The sequence below is a fragment of the Rhodamnia argentea genome, chromosome 3 (assembly GCF_020921035.1).
Source record: "Rhodamnia argentea isolate NSW1041297 chromosome 3, ASM2092103v1, whole genome shotgun sequence".
Lineage (NCBI taxonomy): Eukaryota > Viridiplantae > Streptophyta > Magnoliopsida > Myrtales > Myrtaceae > Rhodamnia > Rhodamnia argentea.
In genome coordinates, this window is record NC_063152.1 from 30,153,072 (window position 1) to 30,175,038 (window position 21,967).

General features: G+C 39.4%; 3 protein-coding genes across 8 annotated transcripts; 2 read left to right on the forward strand and 1 right to left on the reverse strand.

Moving 5' to 3' along the window:
• The first annotated feature begins 2,197 nt into the window (after positions 1-2,197).
• LOC115743213 (nudix hydrolase 8-like) lies at positions 2,198-6,479 on the forward strand. Its single transcript, XM_030677931.2, has 9 exons — positions 2,198-3,002; positions 3,553-3,833; positions 4,250-4,315; positions 4,485-4,622; positions 4,991-5,068; positions 5,183-5,233; positions 5,360-5,394; positions 5,752-5,860; positions 5,996-6,479. The coding sequence occupies exons 1-9, from the start codon at positions 2,891-2,893 to the stop codon at positions 6,200-6,202; spliced, it is 1,077 nt and encodes a 358-aa protein (XP_030533791.1). The 5' UTR covers positions 2,198-2,890; the 3' UTR covers positions 6,203-6,479.
• A 2,120-nt stretch (positions 6,480-8,599) lies between these two features.
• Positions 8,600-14,192, forward strand: LOC115743188 (deSI-like protein At4g17486). 5 transcript variants are annotated; one of them, XM_030677882.2, is made up of 5 exons: positions 8,600-8,945; positions 9,081-9,407; positions 10,915-11,202; positions 11,604-11,690; positions 13,785-14,192. In XM_030677882.2, the coding sequence occupies exons 2-5, from the start codon at positions 9,239-9,241 to the stop codon at positions 13,925-13,927; spliced, it is 687 nt and encodes a 228-aa protein (XP_030533742.1). In that variant the 5' UTR covers positions 8,600-8,945; positions 9,081-9,238; the 3' UTR covers positions 13,928-14,192. The 5 variants fall into 5 exon arrangements, with proteins under 5 accessions (XP_030533742.1, XP_030533741.1, XP_048132581.1 ...); XM_030677881.2 differs by having other exon boundaries at positions 9,144-9,407; XM_048276624.1 differs by having other exon boundaries at positions 8,600-8,928.
• A 638-nt stretch (positions 14,193-14,830) lies between these two features.
• Positions 14,831-20,781, reverse strand: LOC115743129. 2 transcript variants are annotated; one of them, XM_030677773.2, is made up of 3 exons: positions 20,702-20,781; positions 16,713-20,121; positions 14,831-16,101 (listed from the first exon to the last, which is right to left on the reverse strand). In XM_030677773.2, exons 2-3 carry the CDS (start codon positions 19,953-19,955, stop codon positions 15,208-15,210), a joined length of 4,137 nt encoding a protein of 1,378 aa, XP_030533633.1. In that variant the 5' UTR covers positions 19,956-20,121; positions 20,702-20,781; the 3' UTR covers positions 14,831-15,207. The 2 variants fall into 2 exon arrangements, with proteins under 2 accessions (XP_030533633.1, XP_048132580.1); XM_048276623.1 differs by having other exon boundaries at positions 16,078-20,593; positions 20,702-20,748.
• Positions 20,782-21,967: the final 1,186 nt, after the last annotated feature.

The window sequence follows — 21,967 nt, forward strand, 5'->3', positions numbered from 1 at the left end:
GAGGATTATGATAATAACATCTGGGCATCTGCACATGTAACACACACAAAATGTTGCTCGTCTTTTTTTTTTTTATATATATATTGAAAACCTGTCCGCATGATCCCGTGGTTCGAGGTCCTATCTTGAAGTTAATATATATTATTGAGATGTGATTCATGCTCCCCGACCATAGGAAAACACAAGATCCCGCTTTCCGGAGTGCCGGCGGGGAAGGGAGAAGCTCCCTTTGGACATCAAATGTCTTTTATAGTTTGAACCCGTATTTTATTTATAATTTAGGTTTAGTCCCATGAATAACTTTTGATATATGCAATCTCTTTTTTTTCTTCGTAATCAAGCGTTGTAACAAAGATGTGAGATAATGCTAATTATACTGGAACCCTAGACGAGGTAAATCGGGATAAATTTGGGCCTCAATTTCTCTTTTTCGTACTTACTCTCTATGTTGTTGTGTTTGTGCCCTTAATCTTAACATACATGTGGGATAAATACACTACGAGTTCTAAAACTTGTCACGAAGGTACAATTGAATCCCTAAACTTTCAAAAAGTGCATTCGAGCCTTACAACTTATTAAGTTGGTACAATCAAATCTTAAAATTTGTTAAAAACTTCCATTTGTCAAGTTAGATGACATTAGATGAAAGGATTTAATTGGACCACCTTAACAAATTTTAAGACTTGATTGCACTTTTAAAACATCAAATGCCTCGTGGGGTACCACGGTTGCATGATCGTAGCCTAGTCCTAATCTATGTAACATCGACACTTTCCGGGAGGCTCTATGCTGCGTCGGACCCTCGATGCACGGTCAACGGAGTGTCGGATCTTCAACACGTGATCAACTCTTTTGATACGCGTGTCGGGCATCCCGACATGCACGAGTCAATTTTGAAAATTTTCAATTTTTTAGGAGTAGAAATGTAAATTTGTAGAAACCTAATATTCCAAATAAAACTCCACCAACAAATAGTGGAATATTAGAATGGAATATAGTTGAATATATCTATTCAAAACCATGAATGATACTAACAAATGAAAGATTAATATTTTTAGTATGAATTCATTCTAGATTTATTTATTTATTTATGAATTTGAATCAAATTAACTTGATTGAAATAATCATAAAAATGTTAATTTTTTCTTATGTATATGTAAAATTAAACTTCTAATATACAACGTGCCTCAACGTGTCGAAATTATCTATTTTTAAGAAATGACGTGTAGATTTGATGTGTCGTGTTGCGATGTCGGTGCTACTTAGTCCGGCTCAGAGTCCCACTCCCTTTTTGTTGGTCCACGTGTCCCCGCCACTCACGAGTCACGTGCTTTAATTGCTGTCCGCGAAATATTATTTGCAGTGAACTCCCACGCGCGGGAGGAGGAGCTTGTCGGACACTCTTCGCGGCGTTTCTAATACATAATAACCGTCTCCTCTCGAGAGTTAAACCGGCATTTCATAGCCCTTAACAATATCATGGCAGGAGAATTTATTTTCGTCAGCGATATAATTCATTATTGGGCCATATTCCCCAAAAGGAAATGCTTCCCGATATTCTGACGGTATAAACGGTTATTTCTGATTGTAGATACACATATCATCACCGCGTGTCTTATATAAAACACTTATTAATTAAAAATTCGTGGGATTAGAAATAATGACAATCTTGTCGGGATTGCAGTTTTCATTCCCCTAGTACTTCGAACATGAACAAATTTTAACCCACTAATTAGAAGTATAATGGGAAAAACTCTCGCCAATTAGGGACTACCAAAAAGGTGTAACCATTAATTTTCTCGAGATTTCTTAATTTGTTAGGACATTAGAAGAATTTTTATTTGATTTTTTCAGGAGAAATTATCTGATGTCATAAAACTTATTATACGGATATTAATTCTATTCTAAACTTTTCAATTTTGACAATTGTGTCCTAACCTATGGGCAAAATTTCAATATAGTCCTTCCAATCAACTACCATAAAAAAATCACTAAAGTAGCAGTGTTCATCAGATAGGATGGCTTGACTAAGCCGCTACATCAGCGATTTTCGGTGAAAGTTGACTGGAGTAACTATATCGGAGTTTCACATTTGGAATACTAACGGAAGTTTTCTCATGCAGTGTCTAATCGAAACATGTTTCTTGTACATATTTAGGGAGAGTGGGAGATAATTCGTTGTGCTTCTCTTTCTTCTCAGTAACATTTGCATAACCCGGCGCTATCCTAATCCTCGATTTCTCCCCTGCTCGTAGTTGTCGCTGTTCGTCGTCGAAGTCGCTGAGAGCGAGAGCGAAAACCATGTTCCTAATCTTTGCTCTTGACGACCCTTTTTGTTGGGTTTTTAAATCTGTGGATGTTACATTGACTCCCCGTGATTTTCTTGATTCGCTTGCTGCGCATGAGAGAAATGGGAGATCTTTTGCTCCTCTTGCGTTTTCCCCGCGGAAAAGGCGTTGGTTCCCACCACTCTTTGTCCTCGTCCGGCACCACCCGTTTTGCACCACAAGTTTGTCAAAATGCCCGCGACAAAATTGAATCTTTGCTTAGGGATAGTGAAAAATGCACGCACCACCCAGATATTTTAAAGTGTTTTTACACGCTTGCGAGTCCTTTGCGATTTCTCTTAATTCGTAGTCTTTCACTGGGTAATGCGTTATCGAGTTTTCCCCTTAGTTCATACCGATTGGCATCGCTTCCAAGACTCCCTTGTTTTGGTTTTTTTTGTCTATCTTGTTCCGAAATTTCTATATCTGTCGCAGAGCTCTGTGTATCTTTGAAATAAGGTACTATATAAGGATAGATTTAAGGTAAGATTGGTGTTCTGGGGTGGTGGTGGTAATTATCAAAAGGGTGAGTTGGTGTGGGGTGACAATTGGGAGCTGTTATTATGGAGCTGAAACTGTTGGAGGCGAAGTCTCTGTTTACATCTGAAGCTAGCCACATTGAAAATATATTATGCTCCCGCTCATTCTCAAACTTCCAGGCCTCTTGTTGCGGAGGTGATGCTCTTCTTGCCTATGGGAACTATTTTTATGAATTTATGCTCTTTTAGTATAAGTTTATTGGGGATATGATTGGAAACTTATCTCGTGAACTTTTCATGTCGCCTCAAGAATTGAAATTTTCTTTTGCTGGATATACTTGGGATTACATTGGTAGTTTCTGGAATCATGGGTATGTGAAATTTTAGAAGTTCGCAATGATTATCAGACTTTTCATCTGACATGAATGGAGATGATGAAGTGATGCAAAAATGGGATAGACAAATCCTTTGAGGATATTAATCTGCGCTTACTGAACGTTAGAATGGGAATAAATTTCACATACGTGCTGGTTTAGTTGTACATTCATGATAATTGTTAAATGAAATACTATGCATTTTGTTTTAATATCCTCCGGACATACGAGGAACTGCTCCATCAGCATTCCTTCTTAAGAGTCTTCTTTATTGAAGTTTGAAATTCGTTCAAGCTATGCTTTTCCTAACAAAGGAATTGGCTTGGCCATGATTGCGGCTTATCATATTATCTTTGCGATGTTCATATTCAGGTGCTTTAGTTAAGGCTTCTTATTCAAGCATGTCAAGGGATACATATCTGCCAGTCAGAGCTGTAGGTTCGGTTGCTCAGGATAAACTTGCCACAGAAACCTATTCAATTCACATCAACGGACTAAAACCTGCTTCTAGTCCTTATTCCTGTGAGTTGAGAGTACTTGATGCCTATGATGATGAGTATGGAGGAGCTCTCATTGATCCAGATAAATTACCAACTGAAGCAAATCTATTTGCTTCGATGCTTCGTTTATCCCTTAGTCGGTGGAAAATAGAGGTATGTTTTTAATTTGCTGAAATGGCTGCTAGACACATTAGACACTTCATTGAGGGAATCTGAGTTATACAGAAGAAAAATAACACTTTACATGCAGCTTAGGAGCGAGGTGATTGAAATGTGCTTGATCTGTGTTAGTCTAAAAGAAGGATAGGACGAGCTATAGTCTCAAGAACTTTACTATCTTGATTCAGCTTTTTTGGCTAATGATTACCTCCAATGGAGGCAAGTTCTACGGATCCAGGAAAAGGTGTGATTGGTAATTAGGTGATAATAAAATTTTCAAATGTGCTTAGTAATTTCATATGTGTAAATTCCATGTCATTTCATTTCAAGTGGCATTTGGATTTCTCTGTTCCGACCAATATCTTCTTTTGAATATAGCACTTATATTCCTTTCTTCGTATTAATTACAGGGAAAGAAGGGAATTTGGCTCAAGTTACCATCGGAGTTGTCTGAGTTTGTTCCCATAGCAGTTAAGGTACTTCTGTTGTCCTCAAGTATCTGATGACTAGAAAATGAAGTGACGAGTTACCTATGCTATCTTCATGGTTGGTGGTTGAGACGAAAATATAGAATACCAAATAGAAACTCGCAGAGTGAGCCGAGTATCCATTAGTTAAGTTGGTCAATTTACTTCAATAATGTAGGAAGGTTTTCAATACCATCATGCTGAAAAAGGGTATGTCATGCTGACATACTGGATTCCCGATGGGCCTTGCATGCTTCCTGCTAATGCTTCTCATCAAGTAGGAGTTGGAGGTTTCGTTATCAATGACGAAAATGAGGTAAGTTTACTCATTACAGTAATTCGCTGTTAGAGCAAAGTGACCTACTCGTCTTTTTCACTTGAAATTGGGAAACGCCTTCTCCGGTGGCTTTTACACCTTATCTACTTTGGTGTCTCACTAATCCAAGATAATAAGCTCATGTCTTAGAAAACTAAATGGAGATTTTGAAGTTACAGAGCCAAATTTAAGTTGCCAAAATGTGAAAATTGTTGTAGTAAGTACTGGTAAGGTATGATGGTATCATAGAGTTTAATTTAGTTTATGAATTTTGTGGGAGCTTATGATTGTTCTTATATCAGCTAGACGAGTTAATATCTAATTTTACTAGTTGAGCTCAGTAACAGAAAGAGAGAAGCTTGCTGTAGGTTCTCGTAGTGCGAGAGAAGTACTGTCCTTCAACATGCCTCGACCTCTGGAAGTTACTGACTGGATTTATTCATGAGGTGGAGCTTTAAATTTTAAGGAGTGTCACCTGTAATGTTGTACTTAAAAATTGTAGATGATTATAAGAACATGCTTTTCTTATTCTTTCTGTATATTTTATCTTTTCCCATCAGTCGGAGGAGATTTTTGCCGGTGCTGTCAGAGAAGTCAAGGAGGAAACAGTGGTAAGACTTGTCTAAGCAAAAGTATTCTCGTCTAAAATCCATGTAGTCTAGAAGGAAAACAAATTGTACAGAGTTCTGCATAAATCGTTTCTAGTTCAATCATTCTCAAGTTCTTTCTCTCTGCAGATTGAGACAGAGTTTATGGAAGTGATAGCATTCAGGTAATAAGATTGGTGTCTTACCCATTTGCTTCTGATCTAAATATTGTGCTAAAAACTGTCTCGGTGAAACTTTCAATTTATATCATGGGGCACCGAAGGATGTCTATATGGGAGGAATGAGTTATGAAGTTATTTTCATCAAGATTACTAAGTACTGCAATCAAGTATAATCATGATTTCAAATGAGGGTTATACCAGGCTGTGACCTGTCAGCGTTCCTTACAAGACGGCATAGCGCCATGACGAAAACAAATTGTCCTCTTGAAATTAATCTCGAAGCTGAATGGATATCTTGTTTCTGCTTTGTCTCGTCAATCGAGACACCTGACATTCATTTTTAGTTGATTCTATTTTCAGGCATGTTCACAATGTGGCCTTTCAAAAGTCAGACTTGTTTTTTATCTGCATGCTAAAACCACTATCGACCCAGATCGTTGTTGATGATCTTGAGATTGAAGCAGCCAAGGTGGGTACCTATTTGACCGTGGAACAAACAACCAGGGTTTTTCACCATATTTCTCTAAAATTTGTATATCAAGCAAACTGCTGTTGGACTTCAAAATAGTGTTAATATCTAAATTCTATTGATTCTGTGACTCAGTGGATGCCGCTGGAAGAGTTCGTCAAGCAGCCACTCATCCAAGGCGATTCTATGTTCAAGAAAATCATCGACATCTGCATCGCTCGGCTTGGGCAACGTTACTGCGGTCTATCGGCTCAACAAGTAATTTCCAAGTTCGACGGCAAGCAATCCTCCCTGTACTATAATGTCGTCAACTCTCGAGATTCAAACTGCCAGGCAAGCTGAAGCCTCTGTGGGTTTTTTTGAATATGAGCTTCATTGCCATCCCCAGCAGTCATGGTCCTGAATGTCGCAGCAACGGGCAAGATGAACATGTAATTTCAGAGGTCTTCCTGGGTCTGGGTAATTCTCGTAACACAGAGAATGTGATGAGCATTGTAATTTGTATATACAAGGCCGTCGGTGTATATTCCACTTAGTTGTGCTAGATTTTTGTTTCCATATATGTTTTTGGTCTGAATACACGAGAAGATGAATGAAGTGAAAGTGATTGTCCTACAAAGCTTCTTCTTGAAACCTTCTTATTCGGGTCTGCAATATTTATACAAAAAATAAGGGATTTAAACTTGTTACAAAAGTGCAATTGAGTCTTAAACTTTCAAAATGTGCAATCAAATTCTAAAACTTATCAGAAATGTGTAATTAAGTTCTAAAACTTTAAAAAGTGAAATTGAGCCTTAAAACTTGTCATGAAAATGCAATCCGAGTCTTAAAATTTTCAAAAAAGTGTAATCAAGGAAAGGACTTGATTTGATCAATTTGACAAGTTTTAAAATATGATTGAACTTTTTAAAAATTTAAAGACTTAATTGTACTTTTGTGACAAATTTAAGAACTTGATTGCATTTTTTGAAAGTTATAGATCTCAATTATATTTTATGACTAGTTTTAGAATTTTTAATACACTTATTAATTAAAAAATAAAAATAAAGAAGGAAACCGCTAACTTGATGGTCTAACAGTAATTGTTTCTGACCAGACGACTTCTGATAACCCGACGGTCTGATAATAGTTCTTGACCACACGATTTGTTAATCAATGAGTGTCGGTGATGATGTATGAGTTTATGGTTGAAATTATATAGTTTCTAATAATACTGTGAGGAAAGCATTTTTCAATAAAAAATTTTCCAATAAATAATGCATTGACCAGTGACAGTGATAGACACCAAACTATACATGATCAAGATATCGTGCTAGGAATCAGAGGACAGTTTATGCTCCAGAGAGGGTTGGCCTACGTTTCCTGAAAAGCATCAGCCGTTTTTATTTATTTATTTATTATTTGACTGTTGTTGTCGGCAAGGCTTTTTAGTTTTTACAGTTGCGCGGGCGCGCGCGCGCGTGTGTATATATATGCTTAAAATAAGCAAATTATAGCAGCTTTTGCTGGACTAGTGTAGAAATTCAGATTTATTCAAAGCATTTTGTGTGACAAATGGTTTTTTTGAGAACCCTTTTTCTCCTTTTGCAGTCAATCTAATATAAACCATAAGCTAAGTTGTTTCCTATTTTGCTAAACAAATAAGTATTGGTTAACTAAGATTTAACCAAATGGAAAAAAAAAAAAAACCAAAGATTGACCAAATGTATGTTATGAAGAACACCCAGTAAATTATATAGCATCTTAGCAGTTCACACAGCAGCGACAATTTCCTATATCTAGGTATTATTTTTTAAAAAAACATAAAGAAACTAGTTAGCACTTCTTCTTTTTTCTAAGGAAGAAAATGTAATATATGTTATTCAATCACATATTCAATTATACCATTGTGAGGGATTGGTTAACGCGAACTATTAAGTTATTTTTGGCCTCAAAATTTGTCAAATAATTGTTATCTTTTAATAATTAACTCCGAGCACAACACAATACATGTTACTCACGGTTTGTTTGCGGAAAATGGATAATTTGTAAAACATTTTTCTAAAAACGATATCTTAGATCATGATAATTACAAAAAAAAAAAAAGTCATAAACCTATTGTACGGATACCAATTTAGTCTTAAGTTTTTAATTTGACTAATTTAGTCCGAAACCTTTTGACGATTTGTCAATTTAATCCTTTCGGCATTGATATGGATATTTTTTTGCATCTGGAAAGTTTTCAATTTTTCCAATTTTTCCTTCATCCTCCACCGGTTGCGGGGCCTCAACAATTTTTTTTCTTTTTTATTTTAATTTTTTTTTCTGCCTTCACTAGTTGCAGAGCCTCGGTGATCAGCCACAGGTGAGCCTTGTCCTCGTCGGATATGGCAATTCGGACAATAGATTTACGACTTTTTTCTTGTAATTTTTTTCCACTTATATTGCGTATTACAATATATTTATGACTTCTTCTTTTTTGTGTGTAAATTTCCCCTCTTGTATCCCGTTTAAGAATGAATGGATGAAAAATAATTTTATAGCCTAAGAAAATATTTGGACATAAAATATTTTTCATAATGAAAATATTTTTATTAGTTAATTATCTTATTTTTCATGAAAACATATTTATATTGTGTATTTTCGCGAAATGGAAAATATATATTAATAAACAAGTAAAAAAAATTCTGACAAAAAAAAAAAAACAAGTAAAAAAATCAAAGAGTAAAATCCAAGATGGCACTTTTTGTTGAGCTCATGAGAGAGAGTGTCTCGTCACTCGTGACTCGGAAGAGAACATCAAATCTTGATTGGTATAGACAGACGCGCAGAAGAAACAGGGGAGGGGTGAATGCCGTCGAAATCCTTTCTCGTCGGCCTCCGATCTCTCTCTCTCTCTCCCCGTTGGTCTCCAATTCCAGATTTCCTCCCAAATTGATCTTCAACTCCCAATCTCATCTCTATTTTTTCCCAAATCTTTCTTTTCCTTGTCTCGTTTTGTATCATCTTCGCTTTACGCCCTCTGATTTCCCGTTTGTGAATTGCAAGCCTCTCTCTCTGTCGATACTAAAGGTTTCAAATTTAGTGAGGTGAGACCATGAAGATGGTAAGGAGTTAATTTTTTCGATTCTGGGTCGTTTCGGTTCTTAAGGAAATGGCGTCACTCTGAGAAAGCTGGGACCCAAGCACGCATTTTCTTGAATCTTCAATTTGAGATTTTTATCTGGTTTTTCTATCATAGGCTGGATGTTGGAAATGGGATGTGATGCAGTATGGTTAAATTTTTTTCTTCAGTGTGTTCCAGTGTCTTCAAGAGGTTTTCTACTTTGGTTTGTAAGATGTTGAGCTGGTGGTAGCGTGACTCTAATTGGAGAATTGGAGTGGGAAGATTCGATTATCATGAGGTTGTTTCCATTGGGCTCGAGCTCGAGGTCGAGCTCAGGCTCGAGCCTGGTGAAGGAGGACGGAGGCGACCATGCTTTGCTGTATCTCAATGTCTATGATCTCACTCCAATTAATAACTATCTCTACTGGTTTGGGCTCGGGATTTTCCATTCGGGTATTGAAGGTGAGTTCTTTTTATTGTTCAAGCTAGATATGTCATTCTGTGACATCTCTGATAGGTCGTTGAAAAGATGTAGTTCGAACTAAAGAGAATGAACTAATGCTTTCACTCTATAGTTCTATGAGATTGTAGTGATTGGTTGAGGCTATTGCAGGCATTGCTGGTAATCATGCTGCTTTTCAAATTCTGATGCTGAGTTGAATCACTGTAAAATTTCCATTGATAGAAATGAATGTTTAGCGGAGTGAAACATTTTTCTTCCTGATTTACAAACCCTTGGCACGACTGATGAGTGATGAGTAGCTCTATCCGTAATTTTGCTGGACAGCGTCGCTGTGAATTTTTTTTTTCACTCTGATAGTTGACATGGGGTCCCAATATGTTGCTTTCAACTTGGTGTCTTGTTAAAGCTATTTATTGTCACCGAGTTGGGCATCAGCAGTAGTTCAGATATGTGGTCTATCTTAAAGGGTGGTGGAAGTATTTCTATGGTCTTAAGAATTAAGTGACTGATTGATCTTAAGTAAAAGCTGTTTTATCTGCGTCTTGCTCATTGGAAATTGTTGACAATGTCAAGGGTAATATTTGTGCAGGAGTGGACTGAAGGGGTTGCTGGGATTTTAGTTTCTGATGATAAAGACAACAAAAAGGGGCGTAAATAACATTGGAGTGGAAGAGATTATGTCCACATTAGGCATAACTAGTCAGTGAAGATATTAGAAATAATCAACCAGATGAATGACATTCTGTGGGGATTTTTGTTCTTTTTTTGTGCTTTTAGCGCATCATACCAAACGCTGAGTGTATTAGTTAATATGCTGGAGAGATCAATGTCTATGTTAGGCATAACATGTTCACTTACATTTGTTGGGTTTTTACTGTTTTTTGGTATATATTTGCGTGTTATTTTGACCTCCTCCTCCTGCATTTTCCCTTGTTACATCTCATACTACTCAAATCCACTCGTTTCTTTGTGGGCTGACAAGGCTTTTTTTCAGAAGTCTCTGATCAAACACATATCTGAGTGTCTAACCACGCATTTTTGCTTTCTGTGGGGTTGGACTAAGATAGTCTAAAATGTATTCTGCTCTGGAAGAAATAGTTGGAAATCCGAATTTCTCTGTTTTAATCAATACTTGGTTTTCCGTTCTGGAAACTCCGAGATTAGCTGAAACTCGTCGAGCTTTGCAAGTTGCAAGGACAATATGACTCTGGTGCTCTCATCATGTTGCCATGAGTTATTTGGTTTGCAAGCACTCTTCGTTGCTCCAGCTGATTACATCAAGATTTCTCCTTATGGTTAAAGCGAGGCTAAATCATTTAGAATCCTTCAACTTAAGTCTCCTTTTTTTTTGTTGATATTTAACTTTTTTTTTTCCTTTTAAATTAAGGAAATCCAATGGAAGCTTTTGACTAACATCGTCACTGTGCTCAGTGTTCAGCGCAATTATCCCTTCTTTTTACTAGGACAATAAAAAGCTGACACATTTTCGTGGTTTTGTTTGGTTAGCCCATGGCCTAGAATTTGCGTTTGGAGCTCATGAATATCCTACAAGTGGGGTTTTCGAGGTGGAGCCAAGAAGTTGCCCTGGCTTTATCTTCAGAAGATCAGTGCTATTGGGCAGCACCAACATGTCTCGTTCAGAATTTCGATCATTTATGGAGCACCTCTGCAAAAAATATCATGGAGATACTTATCATTTAATTGCAAAGAATTGCAACCATTTCACTGATGATGTGTGCAAGGAATTGACTGGAAAGTCCATTCCTGGATGGGTAAATAGACTGGCCCGATTAGGTGAGAATTGAAATCCAAAAATCATTTCTTGCGTGCCTATTTACTGCATGAAAAAGGTGTGGCTCCTTCTCCGGTTACAATTGCTTCTAGAGCAGTTACATATTTCTGGTACGCAGGGGTGGATATCTGCTAGACGATTACATATAAATTGACTCACTGGTGTCTGTCATGATTTGAAGTGAATCTTGCCATCCGTATCTTGGGTGTCAGAAAGACCATTTGTCATGAAACGGTGGGGTCTGGGGAAAAAAAAAAAGATGCCCTTATCGAATGATACTAAGAAAAGAGATTTTTTCCTATGATTGGGTTTTACCCGCTTGCATTTTCTGGCTTCAGAAACACATGCTCTAGTTTGCTATGCTTGTCTTTGGTTGTTAGTCTGATTGAAGAATCTTCTGAAGTTTCAGGTTCATTCTTCAACTGCTTACTTCCACAAAGCATACAGGTTGCTGCAGTTCGACATCTGCCTGACCATCCAACGTATTCTGGTAAGTTTGATGCACCTGTTGTGTTCTCCACATTTTCGCCCTTTACAAGACTTACATTATTTATTTTGTTTTAGTTACATGTATAATAAATAGTAATAGCGTTCCTAATTAATAGATCAAATGAGTAGTGTGGATAATCTGCCGTTAGTAAGTGAATCAAAATATAAGACTCAAAGTTTGTCATAATATGTATAGATGTTAATGTCCCAGTCTTCAATACTATCCTTCAAACATCAACATCAACATCAACATCAACATCACCTTTATCCCAAATTAGTTGGGGTCGGCAATCGATGAATTCAAAAATAAATTAAATAAAAATAAGACCGATTGAGGGAAAAAGAAATAATAATATAAAAATAAAAATATATAAATATGTATAGGGAAAAAGGATTAAAAAGTACAGTTTGGAACATAGGAATTCTGTCCTTTCACAATTCTAATAGCTTTCCTCCACTCCGTCTTAAGAGAAATCGTACGCCAATCTATTTCCCATTTCATTAAATTTTATTTTACTACTTTTCCCCGGGTAAGTTTCAGCCGACTTCTTCTTTTCTTCATGTCATGCTCTCGGTAATATACTTTTGTTCTTAGCGAAGCATCTAGGGATCTTTGAAGAATATGCCCAAACTATCTCAATCTATGTTCTCTCATCTTTTCTACCACCGGTATTACTCCAACTTTTCGTCGAATATCTTCATTTCTTATCTTATCCATCCTTGTATGACCACACATTCACCTTAACATCCTTATTTCCGCTACTCCCATTTTATGCTCATGTTGCCTCTGTGCTGGCCAACATCCAGCTTCATATAGCATTGCAAGCTTTATTGTTGTTCTATAAAATTTTCCTTTTAGCCTAAGAGGGATTTTGCGATCACACAAAAACCCCGATGCACTGTGTCATTTCATCCAACTTGTTCTGATTCTAAAGCTTACATCTTTGTCAATCTCTCTCCTTTTGTAATATTGATCCGAGATATTTTAAAGCATCTTTCTTGGGTACCTCCTGTCCGAGCATATTCACGGATTCTTGATCTCTTCCTCTTGTTGTGTCGAACTCACACTTCATGTATTTGGCGGTCTTACTTTGACTTAATGTAAATCCTTTAGACTCCAAAATGCTTCTCCATAATTCTAATTTAGCGCCAATCCTAGCCTTGGTGTCATCAATAAGCACAATATCATCTGCAAATAGCATACACCACGACACTTCACTATCCTTCAAACATAGGGCTAACAATTTTTATATGAATTGACAAGATTGGAGCAAATACCAATAAACTCTAACAAGACATGAATTTGCAAAAACTTAACAATGAATCCATTTTTTTAGGATTAATACGGTGAAAAACCATAAACCGATATACCGTAATGTGATTTACCTCAAACCAATTTTTTGACAACCAAAAACGTCAAACCGGTACACCTGTACCATCCGTTGGTTTCCATTAAATTTTACCATCAAATTGTTAGGTTAGATAACACGTGGGAGCTGGCGGGTATAACAATTTTGGGTTTTTACCTTTTGTTTGTCATAGGTGTACTAGTTTGGATTTTTTTCATAATAATAACTCAATTTAATGAAAACTAAGCGAGAGTAAATTTATCACGGATGTACTAGTTTTGAGTTTTTATGATGGTAAAAAAATAAGTTTGAGGTAAATTTATCAAAAGTGTACCAGTTTGGGTTTGTTGCCGTCAAGAAATTAGTTTGTGGTAAATTTATCACGGGTATACCGATTTGAGATTTTTCTTGGAATTAACCCATCTTTTTTTAGCACATGCACAAGAATCATATTTACAACCCGAATATGATGGGTGAATATGGATGAAGCCCTATTCAAGCATCGCCGTTGTTTATACGAGAGATTTGTAAGAAAAAAAAAAGAAAAGAAAAAGGTTTCGTTTCCATGAGGAGGGTTGTACTAGATGTTGTGATAACGGGCAAGTTCTCCTTTTCGGTACTTCTACAAGCGTCCTCGGTGACTACTGAACATCTCCCATCATTCAAGGAATAAGCTGCTCTTTTATTTGTTCTTCTGTTCGATTTCTTTCCTCTTTCTCTCACAGATCGGTATTGTGGTAATGCAGATGATGCCTTGGACTCACCTGCATCGTCTGTAACAGCGGACAGCGAAGAGGATGAGTTAGATCATCACCTGCTGACCTCGCCTGATGGAGATTTTGCATTTCTGAAGGAAAAACCGGTGAGACTGGCCAAAGAGCTCCTTTAAATTCTTCCAATCCATGCACTGGCATTTGAATTATAGCCATTGGGGAATGGCAAATGTCCTTCCAATCAAATGAGTCATCACATCATTGTCTTCTATGCTCATAGGAATACCCAGTACTTGTTGATAGATGTAGATCCCTTGTCTGTAAGTGTATGACTCTACTCCTGTTGTTGCGGGTAATAACCAGGTAGGTGACCTTGGCTGTTGGCATTCTTTCGGTTTTGCATCTTATAAGCTTACACTAATTACATATGGCTTACTCTCACTCTGTTGGTATAATGCTAGTGATACAGATCCTGGATTTCCTGTTAAGCTTGCAAATTGATGTAGTGAACCATAAGCGGGTATTCGAACAAGTAGGTTATATTCAAGCGAAATTAAGAAGCGATTGGTTCATGAACATGAAAAGCAGAAAGAGCAGATGAGATGACAAATTGCAACGTGATCACTATGGTCGTTGGCCCTGCACCCTTCTTCAGAAACCATGAACAAAATGATCAAACTGACATTGAAGAGAGAAAATAGACTCAAGAGTATTGGCCTGAATAGATAATGTGAGAGAATCGGGACATAGAGGACAGACTACGTCCCGCAACCCACAGCAATGCCGTATGAGTCTTTTCCATTGCTAAATCCACAGCCCAGAAATGCGATATCTGGTGTGTGAGCGTGGAAAAGCTACCCATGCAATACCGTCTTCCTCGCAATGTAAGGAAAATGGCGTACTGGTGCAGCTCCAATCTTCTGCAGTGCAGAGCTCTAATATGCAGAAAATGCTGGTAACGTTTCCCTGTGACAACATTAGCCTCTCGATCCCTACACTTCCCTTACTCTTCTCCTCCGCAATAATGTCTGAATCTGTGTATGCATATATAGCTCCCGGCTTCTTTGTGGTTACTGTTTGGGTAACATGTTCCCGAACATTCAACACGGACAAAGACACTTCTTGTGCGAACCAAACGTTTGTGATTAATAGGTGAGCGAGGAGGTGAAAGATACAATTAAAGAGAAGCAGGTATGGAGCAGATCCTTCAAACAGCCGAACATCTCGACCGCTAAATTTCGATGCAAGAGTCGCTACTGCTTCCAAATCTGTTCTATAGCAGCTAGATCTGTTAGAATCCAACAACCCTCCATCAAGCGAAAAATTTATGAGAATGGCAAATGCAGTACACAGATAGATGAGTTGTACACGAGTGACTCAAATTCATACCACAACCCATTTGTACAACCTCGTCTTATATTGTCTCTAGAAACATAGGCCCATGAGAGCATGAGCATCACAACAACCCTCTGCCGACTGTTTCACCCTCTAAGGCCTTCACCTTGCCCAGCAGCTCCTGCCTCAAACTTGCTTCTGCAGATTCCTCATACTGCCTGCTTGTACGGGTCAGTTCTTCTGCTTTTGCTGCCTGATTTTGGCATGCTCCGATTTGATCTTCCATCTCTAGCAGCCTGTGGCTCTGAATTTCTTCCGCTCGGAGAGCAAAGTAAGCTCGAAAAACTTCTTTCAAATGATCCAAAGCAAATTGGATCTCGAACCCTGCATGTTTGGCCATCATAACCTGGTTCCACCAATCATGGAGCAAGGTCTCCGAGAGCTTGTTGACCGGTGTGGCGGACATGCTGCGTATTGCCCCGCACAGCAGGTTAAAGATCAGGCTCCTTGATTTTAACTTCAACTTAGAGCCGGTGCTTATATCTCCGCGCTTCTCGAGCAGCAGCCTTAGAGTAGGGGCCAGGCTCTGGATGACTCTGTATTTGTCAACTTCGACAAGTTCTTCGTCTTCGAAGAATATCGCAGAGAACTCTAAGTTCTCTATGCTTGGTTCTGTCCGGTCCATGAACTGGGTGAGAGTTTGCTGTGAGTATGGGGAAACATCTGCGGTGCTACCACTACCTTCCAGTCGCTCCCAAAAAGATGAATGCCCTGTTCCTATCGTTTCCTTCTTTAAAATCTGAATAGTGCCCGGGAGTTTGGTTTGTTCGTCTTGAATGAAAGCTTCTAGCAAATCCTCTAAGGTCCGTATGTCCTGTTCTCTTGGTCTACCGGATGCATCTTCCTCATTCATGTCCTGGACTTCGTTCATAACTTTACTATAAATGCGTTCACTACCAAGAAATCTTAATTCCACTTCTTTTTCTTTTTGCTCACCCTTCAGTAAACGTAGCACCTGAGAATCGAACATAGATTGAGATAACAGTTTGAAGCAGAATCAGGACGTTACGGCAGCAGCAAAAGTAAACGAAGCACAGACAAAGCATCAAAGAGAAGTCTTGAGGATGAAGCTGAGGTCGCTGTCCTTCGTATCATCAGCTGGTGTAGCCCAAATAAAGAGTTCTCTCTTATCTGGAAAAGTGATTGAGTAATTATCATGAGCCTCTTCTCTTGATCTATTGCTGTACGGACTCAAATTTTCAGATTCTGCAATTCTTTTTCTAGGACTAAGAGAACTAGGTAAGTCTCATAGGTAGAGGCGAACATCGACCATTAGGAAACATTACCATTACTGGCAGAAGATAGAGAATAAACCTATGAAACTCAGACAGCTGTTTTATCCCGAATGAGAAAGACAACCTACTGCGTTTTTTCCTACAGCATGTCCACGTCCTACATTTTGCATTTGCACTGAAATTGCAGTACAAGAACATAGTTCGGAAGGAAAACTTTAGAAGCATCTGATTCTGTGACCCATGCTTCTCTGCTTTGACATTGCAGCAGAGTACCATTAACTTTTTCAGCAAGTGACACAAATATTGAGGTTATAAAAGGAACTAGACATACCTCAGGTTTCATACATTCAAAGTGAGCGACGTATGGGCAATTTTCTTGAGAACATTTGTAGACGCACTTGTCTGGATCCCTTCTTTTCTCACAAGCATCACAATAATACTCACCCGAATCGTCCTCAACAAACCTGTCCTTCAGTTGTAGAACGTGCCTGTGGTTGTCGGACTTGATCAGACAAGGTAATGGACCACATAGTAAATGGAGACTGTACTTACAGATCACACAACGGAAAAGTCCCTGTTTGTTTTCAGTTTCCACTTCCATTTCCTTGCTGGAGCAAGAGAATATAACTCTATGACAGGTCCTACATGGATCATCCTCGTGTATATTGTCGAGGAAGTGAAGGTAATGACTGAGATCACCACATTGTATGATGGGCTTGAGATTCATGCAGCCAATGTGGAGGCTGAATGATGGCGAGCACATGTTGCAGTCGTAAGTGAAGCCATAACTTATGTCGAGACAGACTGCACATGTAAATCTGATTTTCTTCCGCAGAAACATTTGGTGGTAATGACGAGAACGTTTCTGGATACTCCGTGGCAATTCAGCACAAGATTCGTGCACTGTGAATGTCTCACACTTAATGCATCGATAGGTAGGATCAGTGCAACGTTTGGAGCATACAGAGCACGAAGGAGCATTAGTATCTTCTTTGATACTACACAGCTGTAGCGGGTGCCCATGGCCAGCAGGAAATTTTTTTGTCAGGGTACCTTCCTGGATCCTCGAGGGCATTAAAGCGCATTCAACATCCAAGTTGAGATCACAGAGTTTACATTGGTATATAAAAAAACCCCGGCATGCGCTTTGACAGGCCGCACACTCTAACTTTCCTTGCCCACCTATTGAGGCGATTCGAGCTTCCAAGGTGATTTCACAGTCACGTTCATGGTCACGCTTACGAAAATCATGGAGGAAATGTTCAAGTTTCTGCGGTAATTCAGTGCAGGAAAAATGGAGCCACACACTGCAGCTGTCACAACCGTATATCTTCCCCAAGTCTGAGTCCGAGTCCGAGCGCGATTGATTGCAAGCTAAACAACGACCTTTGAACTCCTTTTTAGTGAGCTTCAAGGGATGTCCATGACTAAGATGCTGTATATAGTCACCATGATTTGGTTTTTCAGCCATCATAGCACATACAACATCCAAATGGAAATTGCATTCCTTGCAAGAGAAGGTGAAGCCATGAAAGTTCGCTTGACACGCGCCACAGATAAGCTTTGAATCACTGTTCTGGAGGTGGAGCCTGTGGCTTGGATGAAAGAAGTGCGCATATTCTCCAGGCAATTCAGCACAACCCTTGTGGAGATAAAAGCTGCAACCCTTGCAGCCGCAGGCGTATGTCAGGCCCGTGCATTTTTTATTGCATCCACTGCAAACAACTTTATCCACTTTGCTCTGCATGCTTCCTGTCAACTCATGGGGATGCGCGAAACTTTTTATTTTCATTTCTTCAACTTTCTTCGTCATTTCAGAGCTGATCGAAAACATTTCCACACATTTCATGTCCAGGTTAAAATTACACCGATCACAGCGGTACACGAAGCCCTCAATCTTTTCTCCACAAAAATCACAGTAGTTACATGATGCAACTTGGAGTTTCAGGGGATGACTCTGGTGATCCTGGTGTTTCTTCTCTAACGGTAACTTGGCGCATGATTCATGGAGGAAATACTTGCAATCCGGGCAGCCATATATCAGGCTTGATTCCGATAACGATCGGTCGCAAGCTGAACACTTAGAGTTCGACTCCAATTTAGTGGGCTTCAAAGAATGTCGATGACCGAAATGATGTATTTTTTCAACCCTCATAGCACAGTCAACATCCAAATGGAACTTGCATTCCCTACACGAGAAGGTGAAGCCACGGCACTTCTTTTCACAGGCATTACAGCTAACCTCCGAATCACAGCGCTGGAGGGTGAGCTTGTGGAGCGGATGAAAGAAGTGTTGACACTCTTGCGGCAATTTAGCGCAACCTTTATGTAGAAAAAATCCACAATCATCGCAAGCGTATATCAGACCACTGCATTGTTTCTCACATGCACTGCAAGCAACATCTTCCTCTTCCTTCTTGATGCTTCTTGTCAACTGGTGGTCATGTCCAAAAAATTGGATTTTCACCTCTTCATCTTTCTTTGTAGTTCCAGGTTCGATGGAAGGCATCCATGCGCATCCAATGTCCAGGTCAAAATCACATTGATCGCAGCGATACGTAAATCCCTCGATTGGATTTTCGCAAAAATCGCAGTAGTTGTACGTTGCCACCTGGAGTTTCAACGGATGTTCTGCATGATAGAGGTGTTCCATCGTTGGAGGTAAATTCGCGCATGACTCATGGAGAAAATATTCACATTCCTCACAGCCATAGATACGACTCGAGCTGCAATAACCACCGCAAGCTGCACATATGAGGACGACATCTCTCTCCTCCTCCTCTCCAATGATCAACGGGTGCTCATGGCTAAAATGATCTTTCTCCTGCTCCTGATCTCTCTCCTGCTCCTGATCTCCAGGTTCGGAGGTAGGAGCCGATTGCAGTGAACATACTATATCCAGGTCGAATTGACAAATCTCACAATGGTACACAAAGCCACGAACCCTTTTCCCGCAGGAATCACACCATGCTCTTCCATCGTACACACTACTACTAGTGCGCAGCTTCAGACTGTGCGCCTCGTGCAGCCTGTGTTGGAGCTCCATGTTCAACTCCGCACATGACTTATGGAGGAAGAACTTACACAAGTTGCAAGTGTATGTGTCGCTCAAGCAGCGCCTATCACAACCTTCGCACCGAGCGCTTTCATCCTTATCAATCTCCTCCGTCAACACCAAGTCATGGTCATGGCTGAAGTGCTTAACTAGCAATGGGACCCCTCCTACTCTGGGACTGATGAGTTTTAGAGCACAGTCAATGTCGAGGTCAAAGTCACACTCCTCACACCGGAATGTGAAACCACGGCATCTATTGTCACAGGCATCACAGTAGACGATTCCGATGTAATATGCCGTCGGCCCAAGGATCAAAGTGTGGTCAGTATGCAAGGGATGCTTTTTGATCTCCATCGGCAACTTTGTGCACTCCTCGTGGAGAAAAAATCGGCACTCGTCGCAGCTATAGTATTGATTCGAGCAGCATTTTGTGCAAGCAAAGCATTTAACTTCTTCTTTATCCTTGATCAAGCATCTTGTCAACAAGTGTGGGTGGCTGAAATGTCCGATTGACTCCATCGATTCGTGCTCAAATTAACATTGGTGTAAGCTCCCAGTCAGTGCATTTAATTATCTGTAAAAGAACTTCTGAACCAAGAACAACGCGGGCCGTTGTCGGTTTCGGACCCTCATAGTTCCTCTCTTACCCCTCCAGCATTAAGCATGTGAGGCACTCCCGGCACATCTGCGGCGCACCAAATAGTGATTCCATCACCATGAACAATGCACTCAGAAAGAAACTATGCTTGTCCATGAAAACAATCAATCAAACCAGATACTGCTTGAGATTCACAACTTCCTATGCCAAATAAAAAGATGTTCTGTGACCTGATCGCGCAGATTCTGCTAAAAGGACACCCATAAAGATGAAACTTCAAACCCAAAAAGGAAAAAAAAAAAAAATTTCAGTTCCACATCTTCTTTTGCAGGACACTATTATTCTCATGAAGAGAGTTCGCAACTGCAGATTCATAAAGTAGAGTCTAATCTCATTCAAAAAGAGCAAAGTTATGTAAAACCCCAAGTTCACAGGTCATAGCACCCCACCGCCTTCACTCAACCTCCCCTTTTTTTTCTAATTCTAACACAATCCCAACTTGCTGGGTTCTTTTGGATTTTTCTTGGTGTTTTTGAATTTTCAGTACACCAGAAATGGGCTGAGATGGCACAGGCTAAACAAATCAAACTCTTGGAATTCTTCAACACAGAAATGATTTTTCAAGTGTAAAAACTAGCGATCCAAATGAAGACTATGAACTTCTTACCTGTCAACGAAGCCTCAAGCTCCGAGATGCTCCCGCCTCTCGCTCTTTCGCTCGCTCGCTGATAATTGGTTCATGCCTGCAAAAGAAAACGGCCTGCCGCCCGCTTCCCGACTTTTCGACGACAAGTCTAGACCAGTAACGTTAACGGACACTGTACCCGCTCATTTCAAACGGGTGTCAGCGACGGGACTGCGATTCCAGGCCTGTCAATCCACGCAGTAGATCGGTCGAAGTAAGAGTATGCAACGCTAGCATCAACAACACAGTGCACCAACAGGCATCACATTTTGCTTATTTCCAGCAAACGTCTATCAAATCACCGCGTGCCTTTCACCTTTTGCCTCCTCCTTTGTCTTCTTTTCGCAAATTATTATTGTGCCCACCATGGAGATTGAACAGCTCCTTGCATCGATCGGGAGAAATTATTTGGGTACATCAGACTTGCCATATTAGCAACAAGACATCCCATTCAATGATCGACACTTGTACCAAGGCCCACATTTCAGATTTTTCTAAAACCCATTTCCCACTCACCTTCTCTCTTCCATAATCACACCCACGGCCCCACCTTCTCTCTCTCTCTCTCCCCAAATTTCTGCCATTGACGGACGGAGCTCGACCGATCGGAAAAAAGCCGGGGAGATATTTCATCGGAAATTTCTATTCGGAGAAAACAAAATGCCCCTCAAAATCTCGAGCAAACCGATTGGCAACCATTAAGCTGAAATCGTAAAATTTGATTTACTTTTACAAGCAGCATTTCACTAAGAAATCAATAGCAAAATAATTACCTCAAATTGCAATAAGTGGAATTATGGGATAATTTCTTAAAAAAAAGTTATGGGATAATTCTAAAAAAAAGTTTTAAACCTGCCATAAACTTTTTTTTTTGTCACCAAAGTTCTAAACCTAATTGAGTTCATCAGGCTAATTTTGACCGAAAATTGATGATATAAACGTTAGCCATCCACATGTCGTCCTATAAGGCACTATTGAAGCTCACTTGAAACTTCTATAATTTTTTTTATTGATTTTTTCCACCGGCTATCCTACATGGGACTTGTCCTCGCCAGTGACCGACGAAGGCTCTTAGGCCCGACGGTCTCCTGTTGGCTTCATCAATAAAAAAAAAAGGAGAAAAAATTAAAAAATTGAAAAAAAATTTAAACAAATCAACTCAGCACCGATATTATTATGTAGGACTGTCATCCATATTATCAATTTCTAGTCAAAATTAATCGGATGAACTCAATTAACAAAGGTTAA

Excerpts from the sequence above, each read along its gene's own strand:
- LOC115743213 (XM_030677931.2), top strand. The coding sequence starts at position 2,891 with ATGGAGCTGAAACTGTTGGAGGCGAAGTCTCTGTTTACATCTGAAGCT. Across the intron at positions 3,834-4,249 it reads TTAGTCGGTGGAAAATAGAG|GGAAAGAAGGGAATTTGGCT; the intron begins GTATGTTTTTAA and ends TATTAATTACAG. Across the intron at positions 4,316-4,484 it reads TTGTTCCCATAGCAGTTAAG|GAAGGTTTTCAATACCATCA; the intron begins GTACTTCTGTTG and ends TCAATAATGTAG.
- LOC115743188 (XM_030677882.2), top strand. The coding sequence starts at position 9,239 with ATGAGGTTGTTTCCATTGGGCTCGAGCTCGAGGTCGAGCTCAGGCTCG. Across the intron at positions 9,408-10,914 it reads TTTCCATTCGGGTATTGAAG|CCCATGGCCTAGAATTTGCG; the intron begins GTGAGTTCTTTT and ends TTGTTTGGTTAG. Across the intron at positions 11,203-11,603 it reads AAATAGACTGGCCCGATTAG|TTTCAGGTTCATTCTTCAAC; the intron begins GTGAGAATTGAA and ends AATCTTCTGAAG.
- LOC115743129 (XM_030677773.2), bottom strand. The coding sequence starts at position 19,955 with ATGGAGTCAATCGGACATTTCAGCCACCCACACTTGTTGACAAGATGC. Across the intron at positions 16,102-16,712 it reads TTGAATGTATGAAACCTGAG|GTGCTACGTTTACTGAAGGG; the intron begins GTATGTCTAGTT and ends TTCGATTCTCAG.